The sequence below is a fragment of the Orcinus orca genome, chromosome 8 (assembly GCF_937001465.1).
Source record: "Orcinus orca chromosome 8, mOrcOrc1.1, whole genome shotgun sequence".
In the NCBI taxonomy this organism is placed as follows: domain Eukaryota; kingdom Metazoa; phylum Chordata; class Mammalia; order Artiodactyla; family Delphinidae; genus Orcinus; species Orcinus orca.
This window is the reverse complement of record NC_064566.1, coordinates 78,965,152-78,983,103: the sequence shown is the minus strand read 5'-3', so window position 1 is coordinate 78,983,103 and position 17,952 is coordinate 78,965,152. Positions and strand designations below refer to the sequence as shown.

The 17,952-nt window shown below is 38.0% G+C and overlaps 1 protein-coding gene and 1 pseudogene across 1 annotated transcript in view; both read left to right on the top strand.

The window, feature by feature from the left end:
- Nucleotides 1-17,952, top strand: part of MMP20 (matrix metallopeptidase 20) — a 50,964-nt gene that overhangs the window by 30,895 nt on the left and 2,117 nt on the right. The window contains exons 7-8 of the mRNA XM_004282198.3: nucleotides 4,216-4,352; nucleotides 5,335-5,491. Of these exons, the coding sequence (XP_004282246.1) occupies nucleotides 4,216-4,352; nucleotides 5,335-5,491 (294 nt within the window). The remainder of the gene's footprint in view (nucleotides 1-4,215; nucleotides 4,353-5,334; nucleotides 5,492-17,952) is intronic.
- On the top strand, nucleotides 394-2,189 carry LOC101271968 (heterogeneous nuclear ribonucleoprotein K-like; annotated as a pseudogene).

Genomic DNA, 17,952 nt, shown 5'->3' with positions numbered 1-17,952 from the left:
TCTAATCGGCTCTGTCTGCCCCTAACCACTGCTGACATTTGGGCCCATCAGCTTTTCTGGGTCTCAGTTTTCCATCTGTTAATACATATGGTCTAGATAAGGCTGTGATGTGTAAAGCTTGGGGAGAGGAAGTGTACCCTCAATGGCCTCCTGCCACACTAAGTATTGTCTATGGTAGATGCCCAAATAATAATTTTAAAAATGGACAATATCCAGCCAAGTGGCACTTTACAGTTTATAATGCACTTTCATATGCTTTATCTCAATTGATCTGCATAAGGATCTCAGGAGATAGGCAAGTTATTATTATTTGCATTTACGAGATTATGAAACAGGGCTGAGGCAGCACGGCGGCATAGGGATGGTAGCCTTGCCTGGCAACTGCAGCAGAACACTTCAGTTCTGCCCTGCAAGGATATATTTAATAATAGATTGGTGTGTCTAGTTAATACAAGAAAATGGAAACTGAACAGCCAGAGGAAACCTTTCCCAACACCGAAACCAATGGCAAATTTGGTAAATGCCCTCCTGAAGATATGGAAGAGGAATAAGCTTTTAAAAGATCTAGAAGCATTGATGAGATGGTTGAATTACGCATTCTGCTTCAGAGCAAGAATGCTGGGGCAGTGATTGGAAAAGGAGGCAAGAATATTAAGGCTCTCTGTACAGACTACAATGCCAGTGTTTGAGTCCCAGACAGCAGTGGCCCCGAGCGCATATTGAGTATCAGTGCTGATATTGAAACAATTGGAGAAATTCTGAAGAAAATCATCCGTACCTTGGAAGAGGGCCTGCAGTTGCCATCACCCACTGCAACCAGCCAGCTCCGGCTCAAATCTGATGCTGTGGAATGCTTAAATTACCAACACTATAAAGGAAGCGACTTTGACCGTGAGTTGAGACTGTTGATTCACCAGAGTCTGGCTGGAGGAATTATTGGGGTCAAAGGTGCTAAAATCAGAGAACTTGGAGAGAACACTCAGACACAATCAAGCTTTTCCAGGAACGTCGTCCTCAATGCACTGACAGAGTCGTTCTTATTGGAGGAAAACCTGATAGGGTTGTAGAGTGCATAAAGATCATCCTTGATCTTATATCAGAGTCTCCCATCAAAGGACATGCTCAGCCTTATGATCCCAATTTTTACGATGAAACCTATGATTATGATGGTTCAATGATGTTCAATGACCGCCAGATGTCCCATGGGATTTCCCATGTGGGGAAGAGGTGGTTTTGACAGAATGCCTCCTGGTCGGGGTGGGCGTCCCATGCCTCCATCCAAAAGAGATTATGATGATAGGAGCCCTTGTCGAGGACCTCCTCCTGGACGAGGGGGCCGGGGTGGTGGCAGAGCTCGGAATCTTCCTCTTCCTCCACCGCCACCTAGAGGAAGAGATCTAATGGCCTATGACAGAAGAGAAAGACCTGGAGACTTATGATGGCATGGTTGGTTTCAGTGCTGATGAAACCTGGGGCTCTGCAAGAGATACATGGAGCCCATCAGAGTGGCAGATGACTTATGAACCACAGGGTGGCTCTGGATATGATTATTCCTATGCAGGGGGTCGTGACTCATATGGTGCTCTTGGTGGACCTATTATTACTACACAAGTAATTATTCCCAAAGATATAGTTGGATCTATGGCTGGATCTATTATTGGCAAAATTGGTAAGCAGATTAAACAAATCCGTCATGACTCAGGAGCTTCGATCAAAATTGATGAGCCTTTAGAAGGGTCCAAAGATCAGATCATTACCATTATAGGAACACAGGACCAGATACAGAATGCACAATATTTGCTGCAGGACAGTGTGAAGCAGTATGCAGATGCTGAAGGATTCTAATGCAAGATATTTTTTTCTTTTTTATAGTGTGAAGCAGTATTCTGGAAAGTTTATCTAAGACTAGTGAAGAACTGAAGGAGTCCTGCATCATATTTTTTTATCTGCTTCTGTTTAAAAAGCCAACATTCCTCTGCTTCATAGGTGTCCTGCATTTGAGATGCAGTGAAATCTTTGCTGTTCACCAAATGTAATGTTTTAGTTCCTTACAAACCGGGGTGGGGGTGGGGGAGGGTGTGCAGAAACTAACATTGAAATTTTGAAACAGCAGCAGAGTGAGTGAATTTTAATTTTTGTTCATTGTTGGTGGTTTTAAAAAAAATCCCCCCATTGGGCTTCCCTGGTGGCGCAGTGGTTGAGAGTCCGCCTGCCGATGCAGGGGACACGGGTTCGTGCCCCGGCCCGGGAAGATCCCACAGGCCGCGGAGCGGCTGGGCCCGTGAGCCATGGCCGCTGAGCCTGCGCGTCCGGAGCCTGTGCTCCGCAACGGGAGAGGCCACAACAGTGAGAGGCCCGTGTACCGAAAAAAAAAAAAAAAATTCCCCCACGTAATTATTGTGAACACTTTGCTTTGTGGTCACTGTAACATTGGGGGGGGTGGGACAGGGAGGAAAAGTAACAATAGTCCATATGTCCCTGGCATCTATTCAGAGCAGTGTGCAGAATGTAATACTCTTTTGTAAGAAACGTTTTATGATTTTTAAAATAAATTTAGTGAACCAAAAAAAAAAAGATTATGGAACAGACTTGGCGATACTGGTCAGCATTGGAATTGCAGCTCCAGCTTACAGCCTTCTAAAACATGATGTGCTTTTCCTTTTGCCTCTTGATGTTGCTTAGGAACATGAAGTATTTCTCTCTCTCAGTACAGCTCTCCTTTAGATTTTGTCATCAGCTTAAAGTGCCTCACCTGGATGGCTTCGCCAGCCCCCTAGATGGAATGACACATCCCTCCTGTGGAATACACTCTATGTTCTCAGAGCATCATGAGCTTGACTCTTCATTGCACGAATTGCTCTGAATTATCATTGTCTAATCACTTATCTGCCTCTACTACTAGCTTCTTGAGGGCAGAGCCTGAGTCTTGTTCAGTGTTTCATCCTTGACGTCTACCTCAGTGCCTGCTGATAGGTGCTCCATAAATATTTGTTAAATTAACTAAAACTCAACATAAGATTTGAGGAGTGCCTAAACTTACTATATGGAAAATTAAATGTCAGAACTTTATTACAATTTCCCTGTCTGCAAATAATTTTATGTGTTGATTCTAGCTTCTGTGGAGTCAGGTAAACTATTTGTATTTTATAAGAATGATTTTCATCTCCAAAATTCAAAGTGGACTTCATTTGCATTGAAGGTTTCAGCCCAGTACCCTCTTGTATACTCCCACAATTTTATATAAATAATACTGGATAGATGGGTGGTTGAGTTGATAAATCTTAAGTTAATGTATGTGTACCAGAGTTTCTCTGAAGTAGCCATTAGGTGCAAAGATATAAACATTTTCAGTAGATAAATACATAGGCAACATCATTTATAATTGTTAATGTTTTTGCAGTTTTTACAGGAAATAATTAGGCTCTTCCAACCACAAAAGTTTGGCTCATTTATATAATATCCATAAAGTGCACCTGGATGGTATTTATCTTTATGAGATTTTAATTTTTAAAAGATCAGAAGTGGAAAGGGAAATTTGTAGCAAATGATACTTGGAATAGGAAGGTGCACAGCTTAAGTGTATAAATTATTGATGTCAACCCTTGCTATCCTTTCATGTTTTGAACATCCTTAAATAAATGAAGGAAAGAGGATTACAGAGATGCTAAAAGAATGAAAAGGGAGAAGAAATTGTTTACTAAAGTCAAAAAAGGATATGGGGAGGGGGAAGGGTAAGCTTTGACAAAGCGAGAGAGTGGCATGGACATATATACACTACCAAACGTAAAATAGATAGCTAGTGGGAATCAGCCGCATAGCACAGGGAGATCAGCTCGGTGCTTTGTGACCACCTAGAGGGGTGGGATAGGGAGGGTGGGAGGGAGGGAGACGCAAGAGGGAAGAGATATGGGAACATATGTATATGTATAACTGATTCACTTTGTTATAAAGCAGAAACTAACACACCATTGTAAAGCAATTATACTCCAATAAAGATATTTAAAAAAATCAAAAATAAATAAATAAAACAAACTTGGTTAGACTATGACTGTCCCAGATATGTTAAAAAAAATTATGTTCTCCTTAAAAACAAGGCAAGAGCAAGAGGCATTTAGAAATGGCCTCTGAAGTGTGGTTTGCAGTATATTTCAGCCCAGGCTCAATTGAAGATCTAAGTCAACCCTTGATCTTGATTTCTTTTCCATTGCCCAATAGGATTTTCTGGCGTCGGCAGGTTCACTTGATGTCAGGGATCCGGCCCAACACCATCACCAGCTCCTTTCCCCAGCTTATGTCCAATGTGGATGCAGCTTATGAAGTGGCTGAGAGGGGCACAGCTTACTTCTTTAAAGGTACCCTAAAGAACCCTCAAAGAAAGAAGTGGCAGGGTACAGTGCCTGGTGTGTTTGGAACACCTAGTACTGTCAGCATTTGTTAGCTATCACAGAGCATGTTCCAGTCACTCTTCCTCAGATTGCGGATGAAAAACCCCTCTTCTGTACTGTGACCATGACAGGAGTGACAGTGACTATCAAACTCTTCTCAGAGCCAAAGATGTCGTCTAGTGAGGCACTGTGATAAGTGACAGTGTCCAGGAAGGTAGAAACCTAGTCCCTGTCCCCTGGACCTCTGCTCTGAGTGACATGGTATACTCTTCTGAGAGCCTCTAATTCACAAAAATCAGCATGGAACCCTCAGGAGAACAATACAAGCAGCTGAGAGAAGAGAGACGCCTGCAACTTCAGGAGGTGGACGCATACAATATGTCTCTGGCTCCAGACCTTTACTACTTGAGTGACTTTGGGAAGTTATCTAACTGCTCTCAGTCTTCATTTCTTTCTGTGCAAAATAATTATAATAATAACAACCTTGAAGATATGACAATGGCTAGCCAATGGAAGTTGTCCAATAAGTGATAACTATCAGTTTTAGTTTGTATTTTCTTGATGCTGAGGGCTAAGGGTAGAAGGTTAGTGCCAATTTAAGCAAGAATCAGCTTTTGTGAGTTGCTTGCCCCTTGTCTCTCATACATATATGAGACTGAAATGAGATTATACAGATGAAAGTTATCTTGAAAAAATTGAATGTGTTAAATTTAAAACATAATTGTATCAATATTCTTGCTTTCTTAAGGCGTCACTAGGGATTTTGCCTCCAGAGCAAGTTTTAAGTCTTTTACTGAATTGAATAGGGGCTTTTATCTCCTACTAGGTTTTAGCCATGGTAAATATCCGATAAACTAGCCCTATTTGTGATCCTGCATAGAAATCCTCATGAGTAAAGAGCATCACTAAATGGTACAGAGTTTTTGTAAATTTTAATTTCTGTTTCCAGGACCCCACTACTGGATAACAAGAGGATTCCAAATGCAAGGTACTCCTCGGACTATTTATGACTTTGGGTTCCCAAGATACGTGCAGCGAATAGATGCTGCCGTCTATCTCAAGGATGCACAGAAGACCCTTTTCTTTGTGGGAGATGAATACTACAGGTATGGCTTTTCTCCTTTTGATTGTCCAGATGTATTCAGTGAGAAGGAAAAATGCTTTTGCAGAAAAGAATGCAAGGCAAGTTTGCTATAGGCCCATTGACTCTTCTCAGCCACTGGGGTGTCATTTACTGATGGTTGATACTGTCTTCAAGGTACTGAACCGTCCAAATAAGTGAAACATTCATTCAATAATCCCATTGTTTGGTCTTTAGCACATGAATCATCCAAAGCTTTCAAATCACTCATTAACTGGACCCCCAGTGGCCTAAAAGAGTGGATGTAGCACTCCCAGTATATAATTACCCACTGGGAATGCCTGAAAGAAGAACTGATTTCCTCTTGAGTATCTATGCATTCCAGCATAGTCTGTGATTTTGTGCAAAATGAATGTGGTCATGACTATGGGGCTCCTTGAAGGAAATTTTTACTGAAAGGCAAAGGCCTTATTGCTAATTCCTTTAACCCGGAACATGAAGATTCTTCTTATTCAAGGAGGATTACATATCATTTCCATGCCTGTCTTGCAGGAGGTTATTGTAAGCAGATCCAATCACTGCACACAGGGTCACACCTCATCTCTCCTGCCTCATCTTACCACTTTAATTGACTCATGTTAGAGAACTGAGTGCAGCTCTTTGTCAAGCGCTGCCTCTGCTCCTTCTTTATTCACAGTTCTCACTTTAGCATTGCTTGTTTTTCTGAACTATAAGAAAGAAACCAAAACAGACTCTAAACAGGTGACTGTGCTAAACACTTTAGGTCCCTGTTAGGGTCTGGTTGGCAGAGGACCCAGCTTTGGTCCAAAGGTTTTCATTCTATTTTCTATTATCTATTTTAATAACCATTTCTGTGGCATAAAATAAATTTATAAATAAATATCTGTTATCTTCTTCAATTTAGAGCTGAGAAAGTAATATAACTGAAGCACAGATATACTTCATGAAAAGAAAAATTTATTTCATAAAAATGAATGTCAAAATGTGGACCCTGCTGACTTTTCTGGGCCACTGAAAGCCCTGGTAGCATTGCTCAAAGTACTACTTGCTGTCATGAGTTGTCACTTCCAGTCCAATGTTTAAACCACTAAGCCAGCTAATTTTCTTTCAGAACTTCCTTTATGAAATAGCAATAGTTATTCCTTTATTAAGTCCCTAATATCTGCTGGGCATATTCTCCAAATTCTTTCTTTAAGGTAAGGTGGCTATAATCACCGTGTTGACATACAGGAAGATAGATATTGAGAAATCCAACTCCCATTTTAGGTTTTCAGAGAATGGCATCCAGAGATGCGTGTATGAGCAAGTGTGTGAGAGTATGAGTTATGATTATTTGGTTATTTGTCAAAGCCTGTTCATAGCCTGATTCTCCTTGGGGGGATTATCCACTCTCTTACTATTTCCATTCTCCATTCATCACCTGGTCTTTGGACTAATCTTCCACCCACCAGCACCCGCAGTAAAGCATGGACCTCCAACCAGGCAGGACTGAGGCTTAACGGCTAACACAAGGGGCCTGGTGAGAGGTTTATAATACTCCATAAATTTAGAGATGGGGAGGGGAGGGTCCCTGATTTTAATGATGCCTTATCCCCCTGAGGAAATAATTTTGAACCTTTCCAACTGAACCTCTGTGAATGTCTATTAAGGAAAAGTCTTTAGTAATCTAGATAAAACAAAGTCATTAAAAAGTTGGCCTAGGGCACTAATACAAATATTAAAGAGCTCCTTTTGCTGGAAAGGAAAAGAAACTGCAGTAGGCACTTTTGATATTAACCTCCCCAGGTTATTGAGAGTATTAAGTGATATAATACATGTACATACCTAGCACAGTGCCTGGCATATAATAGGTGCTCAAAAAGAGTGACTGTTCAGTAACAGTAGGAACTTATATGGTAATTAGCAAATAATTGCTTTAAAAGTTGTGATAATTAACAAATGATTGCTTAAACTTCAGTATTCCTATAAATAGCAATCCAGTCAAAGAGCTGGTCAAAGGGGATTTCCTTTTTCAATACTGAAGGGCCCTGAAATTGCACTGAAATCTCTGCTTTTGGCAAGGCAGAGACAGTCATTTCAGCAATCGGAGTCTTCTACTTCATACTCTCCAACACAGACACCGGTTTACATACTAAGGAATAAGACAAATAACCTTGAAAAGGTTATTTTCAAATAACCTCAAAAGTTCAGGAAAGGGCTTCCCAGGTGGCGCAGTGGTTGACAGTCCGCCTGCCGAAGCAGGGGACACAAGTTCGTGCCCCAGTCCGGGAAGATCCCACATGCTGAGGAGCGGCTGGGCCTGTGAGCCATGGCCGCTGAGCCTGTGCGTCCGGAGCCTGTGCTCCACAACGGGAGAGGCCACAACAGTGAGAGGCCCGTGTACCGCAAAAAAAAAAAAAAAAGTTCAGGAAAAGCTAACATATCATCTTTATTAATAAATCCCCCTGAATTCCACACATTTCACGCATGAGTATGACATCTTATTGTCTTGTAAAGCCTATATTGGTTAGAAATTATGTTCAGCTGCTAGTAAGAGAGACCTAGTAATAACTGTGACCTAAACACATAAGGGTCTTTCTTTCTCATATATGTAAAATGTCTGAAGTTTATCAGATTTAGAGCTGGTAAGGTGGGTCCATGGCCATTAGGGACCCAAGTTCCTTCTGGCATTTTGCTCTAGTATTAACAGGTAGCTTCCACTCTCATAGTTGCCACAGGATTCAAGGTGGTCAATGGCGCCTCAGCCATTACATCCTATTCTAAATAGGAAGAAAGAGGGCTGGAAGGAAAAAGCAAAGGAGGCAATGAAGTTCTATAGGTAAAGCACATGGACACACTCAAAAAATACAGAAGCCTCAAGTTACAGATGAATAATTTTACTATTGACACCCATTGACATTGTGTTAGGATTTATTTTCCTTAGTCATTCCTCAGGTTCTTCTTTGGTCCTCATGCTAGTTCAGTCTGTGACACAAGTAATGTGCCAAGGGAAGAAAAGTCTCTGGATGTGCAGGTTGTCAGGGAAATTCTCCATGAACCCCTAGGGCTGGGGACCCGTTTTAGTGAATGAAATGGCATGAGAAAACTACTGAAGAATTCCTCCACTGAGGTTTGAGTGTTGGCTTGGGGCTAGGTTGATTCAGGCTGTAAGAGTAAGAACCCACATGTCAGTGTAATATTGATAATAACTTACGGAGGAGCAGCTCACAGAACTACAAAGTGAAATCCAAAAGGGGGTTCTGCCATGCTGATGCCATCACATGCTACATTACCAAATGACATACTGGTTAAACTTTACTAACAAGGGCTACTTCCCCATACATTTGTTTGCTTTCATTCCTTCCTTTTCTTTTCCTAGAAGGCCTAAATGATCCAGCCAGTTTTTTTCTTTACATTACTTCCACTACCTACGGTTAATTTCTCCCAATAGATGTTCTCCCTTGCCTACTAATACCAGAGCAGTGATTACACCAAGTAGTTCCTGAGAACTGGGGGGGGGTGGGGGGGGCGGGGGGACGGGGAGGCGCTATCAACTCCATCATTCTTTGACATGGTCAGTGTTTTCTAAATTTTGTGTAAAGTGACTTACAAATCTACAGGTTCCAGCCCTTTTCCACTCCTAAATCACTCTTTCTATATATATGGAGGCATGATTGATGCAAAATAGGATACAGTCTTCTAAATTCTTTCCTTCCTAGATACCCCAAGAATACTGGAACTGGATCTGTTTATTTAAGGATTTTATAGTTAGTCACCATAGAGAAATAAATAATAAGTAATAAAAATTTAAAAGATGGGTGGAGTTCAAAATCTTGGTTTTTTAATTTTTTTTAATGTATTGCCAAACTACCACATTCAACATACATATACTGGGCATGATTACATGTCAGGATCTGTACTAGGACCTTGACACATGAGAAGGCACAAAGTTTGCTGTTTATAAGAGTGTAGACAAGAGTAAGAGAGTGTTAATATCAACTCTAACAGCAGTCATCTGGCAACCTGGATCACCTTTCTGTTTTAGTTTATGGAGGCAGATGGAGGCAGAAATAGTAACTACTTCATCGAGTTGTGGAAATGAATGAGAAAATGTGAAATGCCTGTCCTATAGTAAGTACTCAGTTCATATTGGGTGTTATTAATGCCCTCAACAAGTCTTACAGTTGAGGGTAAATGTATAGATAAGTAATTAAGATAATCCAGGTGGCCTCGTAAAAGACTGCACAGGGATCAGTGGGGCAAAACAAAGAGGAAATGGCCAATTCTAGTAAAATTGTCAAGAAAGAGTTCTTAGAGGAAGCAGTGACTGAGCTTCATCTTGAGACTTGAGTAGGAGTTTCCCAAACAGGAGGTGAAGGGCGCTTCCAGGCAGAGAGAGCAGTTGAAGCAAAAGCACTGATGCATAAAAAAGCCTGTGTATAGGAGGAAAACCTCAAGTAGTTCAGTATGATTAGAATGTGGGCTAGAATGAGAGATTTGGTCCAAGGATGGAGATCATGGAGGGCCTATGTCTTTCTAGGGAGATCAGTGTTAATTTATAGAAAAGAGGGATATCTCTAAATGTCTTAAACAAGGAAGTAACCCATTAAGATTTGTGTTATTAAAATATCACTCTGGCAGCAGTGTGACTGGATTAGAGGGGGACAAGACTGGAAGTCAGCCAAACCAGTTAGGCCAGAAAGTAGTGGGAAGCATCTTCAGAGTGCTTAAAGAAAAAACTCTCAACCAAGAATCCTATATTGCACAAAGCTATCTTTCAAAAATGAAGGCAAAATAAAGACATTCCCAGATAAACAAAAACAGAGAATTTGTCATTAGCATCTTCCTTACAAGAAGTACTAAAGAAAATTCTTCAGGCTTCAGCAAGTAACCCCAGACAGTTATTTGAAATTTTGAATCCACATAAAAAAAGAGTACCAGTAAATGTAATTATGTAATTATAAAAGGTAGTATAAATGTGTATTTGTTCTCTTAACTGATTTTTAAATTAATTAAAATTAACTGTATAAAGCTGTGTGTGTATATATATATATATATATATATATATATATATATATGGTTGGGCTTATAACATATAGAAATATAATATACATTTATATATAAACTTTGAAGCAGATTATGTTAAGTTAAAAAATATATATGGTATGCTCTATAGCAACCACTAAGGAAATAACTTTATTAAATGAAGTAAAAACCTCATAAAATAAATTTAAATGGTACACTGGAAATTCTTCACTAAAGCAAAAGAAAACATTAAGGAGGAAAAAAGGAACTAAAAAAGATATGAGACCTGTAGAAAATAAAAGCAAAATGGCAGATATAAATCTAATTATATCAATAATATTAAATGTGAATAGATTAAACAATCTAATCAAATTGCAAAGGTTGTCATACTGGATAAAAAAACAAGATGTCACTGTGTACTCAAAGATACAAATAGACTGAAAGTAAAAGGATGGAAAAAATATACATCATGCAAACAATGACCATAAGATAGCCAGGGTGGCTATGCTAATACCAGGCAACAAAACATATTAAAATAATACTTTTAAAATAAAAAGTATTACTAGGAATAGAGAGAGATAATTTATAGTGATAGAAGGGTTACTCTACCAGGAATATAAGACAACCTAACAGCAGGGCCCCAAAATGGATGAAGCAAAAATACTGACAAAAATGCAGGGAGAAAACCACAACTGAAATAATCATAGTTGGAGACTTCAATACTTCACTTTCAGTAATGGACAGAACGACTGGACAACAAGAGCAATTAGGAAAGGAAGACATGAACAGCATTATAAGCCAACTAGACCTAACAGATATCTATGGAACACTTCACTCAACAAAAGAAGACTACACATACTTCTCAGGTGCATGTAGAACATTGTCCGGTACAGATGACATGTTAGACCAAAACACAAGCCTCAGTAAATTTAAAACCATTAAAATCATACAAAATACCTTCTCTGATCACATTGGAATAAAGCTAGACATCAATACCAGAAGGAAAACTGGAAAATTTACAAATAAGTGGAAATTATACTTCATGCTCTTCAACAACAAATGGGACAAGAAGAAATCACAAGAGAAATTAGAAAATATGTAAAGGTGAATGAAAATTAAAATACAACATATGAGAACTTATTGATGAAGTTAAAGCAGTGCTCAAAGGGAAATTTCTAGCTGTAAATACCCATGTTTAAAAAGAAGAAAAAACTCAAATCAATGACCTTCCCACTTAAGACACTGGAAAAAAGAGCAAATTAATCCTAAAATAAGCAGGAAAAAAGGAAATAATAAAGATTACAGTGAAAATGAATGAAGTAGAAAATATATAAACAATTTGAGAAAATCAGCAAAACTAAATTTGTTTCTTTGAAAAGGTCAAGAAAATTGACAAACTGCTCACTAAATTGACCTAGTAAAAAAAAGACCAAAATTACTAAAATCAGAAATGAAAGAGGGAACATTACTACAAACCTTACAGAAATAAAATGGGTTATAAAGGAATGAACAATTATGTGCCAATCAATTAGAAAATTTGGATGAAACAGACAAATTCCTAGAAATATACAAAGTGATGAAACTGAGTCAGGAAGAAATAGACAGCTTGAATACACCTATAACCAGTGAAGAGATTTAATTCATAATTTAAAAAATTATCCACAAAGAAAAACCTAGGCCTACATGTTTCACTGGTGAATTCTACCAAAACATTTAAAGAATTATTGCCAATTTTTCACAAACTCCTCCAAAAAATAGAAGAGGAAGGAATACTTCCCAACTTATTGTATGAGGCCAGCATTGCCCTTCTATGGAAACCAAACAAAGGCATCACAAGAAAATAAAACTTCAGACCAATATATTGTGAATGTGGATGCAAAAACCCTCCAAAAGTACTAGCAAACCAAATCCAGAAACATATAAAAAGAATTACCAAGGGGAAATTTTTTTTCCCAGGAATGCAAGGTTGGTTTAACATCTGAAAATCAATTAATATAATACACCATACCAATAGAATAAAAAAATTAAAAACCATATGATCATCTCAATAGATGTAGAAAAAGCATTTGACAAAATCAAACACCACTGCATGATAAAAACATTCAACAAACTAGGAATAGAAGGAAATTTTTCAGTCTAATACAAGGCATCTATGAAAACCCACAGCTGATATCATACTCAGTGGTGAATGATTGGATGCTTTCCCCCTAATATCAGGAACAAGACAAAAATTTCCATTCTCACCACTCTATTCAACATTTTACTGGAGGTTCTAGTGGGGCAATTAAGCAAGAATGAATGCTATAAAAAATTAATGATAGAAAAGATTGGAAAGAAAGTAAAATTATCTTTATCTGTATGTCATATAATCTTTTACATAGAAAAGCCTAAAGAATCCTCAAAAGAAAAAAAAAACTGTTATAACTAATAAATGAGTTCATCAAGTTTGCAGAGTATGTGTTCAAAATGAAAAAAATCTATTGTATTTCTGTACACTTCAATGAACAATGCAAAAATAAAATTAAGAAAACAATTCCACTTACAATAGCATCAAGAAGAAAAACATACTAAGAAATAAATTTTAACAGAACAAGTAGAAAACTTGTAATATGAAAACTACAAAACATTGTTGGAAGAAATTAAACTAGATCTAAGTGGAAAGATATCTCATGTTCATGGGTCAGGCTTCATGTTTTTAAGATGGCAGTTTCTCCCAAAATTGATCTGCAGACTCAATACAATCCCTATCAGAATATCACTGGTTTCTTCAGGGAAACTGACAAGCTGATCTTAAAATCTATACGGAAACTCATAAGACCCAGAATAGCCAAAATATTTTGAAAAAGAAGAACAAAGTTGGAGAGCTCAGACTTCTCAATCTCAAAATTTACTAGAAAGCAAAAGTAATCATGACAATGTGAAACTAACATGAGAATAGACATATAGGTAAATGGAATAAAATTGACAGTCCAGAAATAAACCCATATATCTATGCTCAGTTGATTTTTTACAAGGAAGCTAAGGCCATTCAATAGGGAAAGAATAAAATTAAGAAGTAAAGCAAAATTAAAGGAGTAAACAGGAATTCCAGTTTGTACATATGTAGTTTGAAATGCTAGTGAGACCGATGAATGGATATGTCTGGAAGGCAGTTGGAAATACAGGTCTTGAATTCAGAGAATTCAGGCTGGAGATATAAATTTGCATTTCATCATACAGTAAGATAGTAATTGAGACCATCAATACATTTCAACATTGTTATTAATTCTTTGTTTCAGAATTTTCTCACAGTCACTTTCCTCATGGGGACCTGGTTCCTGACCCTTATCTAGGATGGTACATGGCAGCTTCTTACTCTTCTCCATTCTCTTCATTCCTGACCACTCTCCTGGCTGCCCTCTCTAGTGAGATCACAAAGGTCCCTTCCTCCATGAAAGCCATGTGATTCCTGGCTAGGAGTGGATTATTAACTTCAAAGGGGATTCCACTAGAAATTCCACTAGATTTCACTAGAAAGGTCTCCTTGAAGAAACTTCCTGAAACATATACCATAAATACTTACCAATAAATTCCTCTTTTTGCCATCCTTTCTCACATTTTCTTTAAGCATCTTTTAGCAGACTGAACTGCCTATTCAGTAATTCAAAGAAGGCAGAATGGAGTTAAGTTTTACCACTGACATAAGTTAGAAATCATCACAATGAAAACACCAGAAATTCCTAACAAATCTAAGGTCTGAGCACACAGTTAAACAATATGCAAGTACTTTACCAATATAGTCCCCAAATTCTTAGATTACAAAGGTAGAGAGTAAGATAATATATATGAAAAACCACATCAGATATCTATAGCAATATCACTAGTAAAGTGTCACTGTCAGTAATGATTTAGTTAATATCTATACCCATTGATCAATATTAAATGATTAAACAAATACCCTTAAAGGACATAAACATAATTACTGGTCAATCATTTTTAGCTGATATTTAGATTTCACAAAAAAGACCTCAGTAATGAGAAAACATATGCAACGATTTTAGCAGGTTTCTAGTATATTTACAATAAATATTTTCTTAGTATTCAAATATTGATGGTTTATTATGTGTTAGGAATCACACTGAGTATTTTCTCATATTCTCTCATTTTCCCATCTGCCTTCTCAACAGTCTTGAGAAGTAGGTATTGCTATCTCGATTTCATAGTTGAAAATATTGCATCTAAGAGATTAAGTGATTAGATCAAGGTCACACAGCTAAAAATAGTCCATCTGAGGATATATTTTATGCCCTCTGAATCCAAATACAGAGATCCGTCCCATCTACCATACGTAGTCACCTTTTATTCTCTTCACCACTGATTTATTTATTTACTGTCAATTAAAATACCCATGCCCATAATTCTCATCCTGTCATATAATTTTATTTTCTTTTACCCTCAGCCAAATCCTCAACATACTAGTAGACCTCCTAACCCCTTTCTGCTGAGGTCTCTGGACTACCTCCAACATTCTCTAGCCCTCCTTTCTCCTCTTCTCAACCTTGCCTACTATTGCATGTTATCTTAATGAAGTGTGTTTAAAAAATTAGGTAAAGACTAAACTCTTTGGTGACTTAGGATCCCAGACCAAATCGCAACATCCACTAAATGTCATACTAGCCAGTCAGTTATTGGTTCTTGGGGCCAAAATAAACTACAAAGTCTTATAGCTTGGGCCAGACCTTGACGTTAACATGTACCAGGCACGTGTGTGTGTGTGTGTGTGTGTGTGTGTGTGTGTTTGTGTGTGTGTGATTTCTCTCATCCTCATGACTACTGTATTGCAGATAAGGAAACCAGGGTTCAGAGCTCAGAACACTTTCCCCTGATCAGAGCCAGCAGGTAACAGAGTCAGAACTCAAACCCAGAACCATCTGACTATACACTCTTTGCTCTATAACAGAAATCCTCAAATATCTGTCCAAAAACCAAGGGCTAGATCATCACAAAGTTTTCAGCAGTCCACAGAAAAATAAAAATAGCACAATATAATAAACACAGGGGGGTGTGATCTGGGTCAGTATTATTGGCAAGAACCATCTTTTATTCTGAGATTATGTCCTTTCTGCCTTTTTTAGTATTAAAGTTTCTTTTCTTTCTGAAATGATAATGGAAATAGGTGGTAATTTTTATTTTGAGGGTTGATGGTAATGTTCTTACTTGGTAAAATGAAAAGTAGGTAACCCTATGTTAATTATGTAGGCCCATCTACACAGTGACTACGTAAAAGGTCCAAATGAAATATACATGTTATCAGCTAATCTTAAAATGGTGACTTATGTGTCAGACTGATACTTTGAGATAGATTTTATTGAGAGTAATACTCTTTGGAAAGCAGTTATAGGATAAGAGGCAAGAGGGCAGAGAGGGGGTTGGCAGAAAGGGAGAGGGACTATTAAATACATAAGTGGTAGAAGGGATGGAGGAAAAAAAATGATTTCATAGTTTTGCCAAAATTTTTGCCTACGTTTTTATAAATGCAATTGAAAATTAAAATTCTCAGCCAGACATTGCATCTCTAAAATTTCTTTTGAAATTTTATTTACATATAATATTATTACCTCCATTATCCTCTGAACATATATATATATATATATATATATAATATAAGATTTTAGATGTCACCATCACCCACCTTAGCAAACTAAACAGACAGATAAAAAGAGAAAGATTTCTTTTTCAGATTTTTCTATTGGATTAATAGTCATCATTTTCTCTTTAAAACTTATTCCTATATTATTTAAACAGTATTTCTAGTCTCAGAAAAGATCTTTACTCTCTCCTTTCATACTTTCCAGATTTCTCAATCCAATTTAAATATACAAGCAGATCCCAACTTGTAATAGGTTTCCCTATAGATATTCTTTAGTCAGTCACTTGTTTGGAACTGAGAACACCTTTTGCCATAAAACAATATAAATGGTGATTAAGTTCTCAAAATCACTCATAAATGTTTAATGAACACAAAGGTAAGGCATAGCTCTAATTATAATAGCTCAGCTTCTAATCCTCTATTCAGAGCAGACAAAAGAGGATAAAGACATGAAAGGCTTTTCACCGTTTTCCCTGAGCTTAGGGGTCAACATTAAGCAAAGAATTCAAAATGTCATGTTCTCTGGCATCCCCCCACCACATTTTCCTCTATATCCACAGACACCAAATGTCTCTTGGTCACTTCTTTGTTCTTCCTTTTGCATCCCTCTCCCCAAATATTTTAAGCTTTGGAATTATCTTCCTCACTCCCTTCACTCAAAGCATCCATTTTCCCAGTACAACTGCCTCAGGGAATTGAGAGAAGAAAACCTAGTGAACAGAGATTAATATGTAAACAACCTGTACTTTCAGTGTCTGACTCTAGATTTCAGAACAAAAGAAGTCTAAGCCATGGGAGAGGCAATATGCCTGGCTGTTCTTTCTCTCCAGTCTTTCCCTCATTACAGTCCTGATACCTTGCAACCACTGCTTCTAATACCATACAGGTGTCCTGTCCCCACTCTTTATTGGCACTTCTGATGACAACAAAATATGGTAAATGGCTTCCATGTTTATTTGTGCTTACAGTAACTCATATAACTTGGTTTTCCCCTTGGCCTACTTGGAAGATTCTAATAGCTCTCCTGGAAAGGGAGTTTGGACTCCTATTGATACTTCTAGGATTTAGCTTCCACTCCTATCCGCAACACCCCATAAAGCACCTCAGTCCACTAGTCAGTTTCAGCCTGAATACTTCTTTCCCAACGTTTGGTCTGCTCAGTATCATGAGAGATCTGTCCCCTGGCCTGTGCAGTCATAGTTACAAGAAAGGCACATTTCAGGAGAAGGTGGATGTGATCTGCTGCTGCAGGAAACTCTCAGTGGCCCAGACACAGGAGAAATTGACCTTTGGGTGGGAAAGCAGCGGCGTGTCCACCTTGGGAATGTCCGCGTTGGGAGCTCTAAGCTAATGAAGAAGGGACTTTCTCACACTTTAAATGAAAACTTCTTGAAGGGAAAAGAGTCTGCCCTGCCTACATGCTGAACTCATACAAGTCATACTGATTCATACAAGTCACAGTCTTTTCTACAAGGGGTAATTTAGATCACAAAGAGAGGTATTAACCAATCTTCAGAGTTATCATTGCACGGCAGTTGTGGATTCAGAAAAAAAAAAAACCTAATCTACTCTTTTGGTCAGTTGTATAATCTTTCTAGGAAACAAAAAAATTTAATTCAATTAAAACAATTTAAAAGGCAGTCTCCATTATTCCAGATTTTCTCATTTCTTGTCTTTATCTATTGAGCATTCACACATGTATTTATTCATTCACTGTGCATTATTTGTTCAATCCCTCCTCTATGGGTACACAGTAAGAAGCTCATTAATGAAAGCCTCTGTGAAGGGTTTTTAACTGTTTGGTAAGCCAAGAAATTCATACATAGAGAACA